We start from the raw sequence: 3070 nt of genomic DNA, 5'->3' as shown, positions 1-3070 counted from the left end.
TTTTTGTATTTTTATTAGTAACAGGGTTTTGGCATGTTGCTCAGGCTGGTCTTGAACTGCTGAGCTCAAACGATCTGCCCGCCTCAGCCTCCCAAAGTGCTGGGATTTCAGGCGTAAGCCACCGTGCCCAGCCTTCAATTTTTAAGTTTTGAAAATTAATCACATATTTATTGTTTAATTTTTATCTTAACGATGACATTCCACAGGTTTGCTCATGAAAAGTTTCATGGTGTGAAGAAGCTCTGGGCTACATGAAGACTATTGCCATTCTTATTTTTATGTTTATTTATTTATTTATTTGAGACAGAGTCTTGCTCTGTTGCCCAGGCTGGAATGCAATGGCGCAATCTCGGCTCACTGCAACCTCCGCCTCCCTGGTTCACGTGATTCTCCTGCCTCAGCCTCCCAAGTAGCTGTGATAACAGGTGCCCGCCACCATGCCTGGCTAATATTTTGTGTTTTTAGTAGAGATGGGGTTTCACCATGTTGGCCAGGCTGGTCTCTAACTCCTGACCTTAGGTGATCCACCTGCCTTGGCCTCCCAAAGTGCTGGGATTACAGGTGTGAGCCACCCCGCCCGGCCCATTTTTTAGTTTTAAAGCATTTCCATGTGGCCTGTGGTCTGTTTGGAAACGAGACATTTACAAAGTCAAGGAAATCATAGTTTGTGTGATCACCCAGGAACCTTGTAGGATATACAGATACTACTGAAGAAAGATAGGAAGGCACTTATTTTTAACTCGGAGTCCACCTGATACTCTTAGCACTGCCCTCCAAATTTCATTCTAAATGCGATAAATTCATTTTAATATCTTAATTTTTAATCGAAGCAAAAGCAATACATGTGTATAGTTTTTAAAAATCAAACAGTAGAACAAAGACATGGAATGAAAAGTAATAAAACTGTCCCTCCTTCTCAACTCTTGCATCCCCAAATCAGAAACACAAACTTTTACACATGCTTGTTTAGAGATTATACCCCTCTTTTTCAATAGCATGCCTTTATTACTATTTCTTGACTTGATGACATGAGGCATTTTCTGCTGACTTCCTGCTGCCCCCTCAGCTCTCCTTCCCCCTGAATATAGTCATATCACTAATTTTTAACTCTTTTGTTGGCTACCTGGTTCAATGAATAGCAAAGTGGAATGCTCTGATTGGATTTTCTCATCACCGACTCCAGAGTCTTGATCCATGTGCCAATATTCAAACAGATTCCCTTTCTCACACTTTTAGCAACTGTTCAAAATCTGAGGTTGCTTCATATGTGAAACATGAGTTTCTTGCACAGTTTTTAATGTTTTTCCCTGTAGTTTCTTTCTGTCATTTTTTTTCCTTTGGGTCGAAGAAATGTATGCCTTCCAGAACATGTTATTAATGTCCTCCAGCTTATTATTCAATCCATCTATTGCTTAGAGTTCATTCCATTCAATTGGGTCTATTCACTTCGATTCTAATTGGGAGCTTTGCCTGCTGTCTGAGCCATTCTTGTTCAGTTTATCTTTCCTTAGGTTTTTAGTTACCTTTCCCCGTTTTTCTTTTTTTTTCTTATTGCATTCTGTGCCAATTGTCATTTCCTAAAGTTCGCGCTGTTTTGTTTTACGGATGCAAAAACTTCTCAGATATGTTTAAGGATTTTCAAATTTTTAAGCTGTATTCTGTTCCTTCCAATATTTACTTGAGAGTCAATTTTTCATTCTGTCTTAGACGGTTTTGGTTATATTGCAGGCTTTCCACAAATGCCGATTTTTTTTTCTTTTTTTGGCTACCCATTTATACTAAAAGATGAGGCAATGGAAAGAATGAGTGGCAAGTCTGCATGCAGGAGCGGAGTTGGTCGCTTTGCTCTAGGGTGGGTGAGCAGGTGGGTGGAAGTCAGCCATCCTGCCGAGGAGCCCCCAAATGCCACAAAGTTAGTGGCTCTAAATGTATACCTGCAGGTGGACGTTGAGAATCACCGAGGCCAGGATGTAGAAGTAGAAGAAGTTCTTGCGCAGCCGCCAGGCCAGGTCGAAGAGGGTGAGCAGCGTGCGCGTGAGCGTCTTGCAGAAGGCGCCGTACGAGCCGCGGGTCCCCTGCGAGCGCGACAGCCGCACCGCCAGGCCAGACAGGGCTGCCGCCGCCATGGACCTGATGCCGCCTCCAACATAGTGCCCAGAGCCCAAGACCTCCATCAGGCTCCGCTGACCCACCGACCTTGGGACAGAGGGATGGATGCGGGGAAATACCGGCGGGAGGCCTGCTGGGCGGCTGCTGATCCGAGCTGCACTGCAAGGCGGAAGCCCTCCTTTCCCGGCAGGGCTCTGGCCCCAGCGGTCACTGGAGCCCTGCCAGGTTCCGCCCCGCCCCACGGGGTCCGCGTGGCCTAGAGTCAGTTTAGCCTGACTGTCCTGGCTCGGGCCCCAGAACTCCAGGCGGGGCAGGGCACGTGCTGACGTGGGAGACCTAGCTTCCTAACCCAGGCTGTCTTTTCTTTAAAATTATGTTTAATTGTTAAGTTTTTTTCAGTTTTTAAGTTTTAACAAAAGCAACACAAAACTTGCTCAAAACGATATAAAATGTCCTTCATAAGCATGATCTTGAGCAAGTCAGAAGTACAAACCCATTTCCTGTTGTCTCAGATCCCTTTAGGAACGTTTTTCAATCCTCAACTCTGAGCTAGTACAAATATACAAAACCCACAACTTTTCTGGACTTTAAAATGTGTGCATTCTGCTTGAATAATTCAAGCAATACTTCTGTTTTTGTGTTAGATCCTTCGTATTCTTCTGATTAGAAAAGTCATTCAATCAAGTTTTTAGAAATTTTCAAAGCAGAAATATATAAAACAATAGAAAGCAAATTCCCTACACAGCTTCACTTTCCCCTCCTACCCTTGCCACCAACTACTATTACGTTTACTGCATCTACTTCCCGACTTTATGTATTGACATATTGCTCTTACCTTTTCAAGAATGTACACCTACCTCACTCTCTTTGATGACTGAATAGTGGTCTATATATATATTGACTAATAATGGTCAATAATTTATTTAACCAGATCCCTATTGATGGACATTCTGAATGTTTC

The 3070-nt window shown here is 43.4% G+C and overlaps 1 protein-coding gene across 1 annotated transcript; it reads right to left on the bottom strand.

The window, feature by feature from the left end:
- Positions 1–799: 799 nt before the first annotated feature.
- SMIM10 (small integral membrane protein 10) lies at positions 800–2326 on the bottom strand. The gene has a single exon (XM_011948742.1). The coding sequence runs from the start codon at positions 2172–2174 to the stop codon at positions 1923–1925; it is 252 nt and encodes an 83-aa protein (XP_011804132.1). The 5' UTR covers positions 2175–2326; the 3' UTR covers positions 800–1922.
- Between the last annotated feature and the right edge of the window lie 744 nt (positions 2327–3070).

Source organism: Colobus angolensis, unplaced genomic scaffold (genome assembly GCF_000951035.1).
Source record: "Colobus angolensis palliatus isolate OR3802 unplaced genomic scaffold, Cang.pa_1.0 Scaffold283, whole genome shotgun sequence".
In the NCBI taxonomy this organism is placed as follows: Eukaryota; Metazoa; Chordata; class Mammalia; order Primates; family Cercopithecidae; genus Colobus; species Colobus angolensis.
The sequence above is the reverse complement of the archived record's forward strand: the minus strand, read 5'-3'. Positions and strand labels throughout refer to the sequence as shown.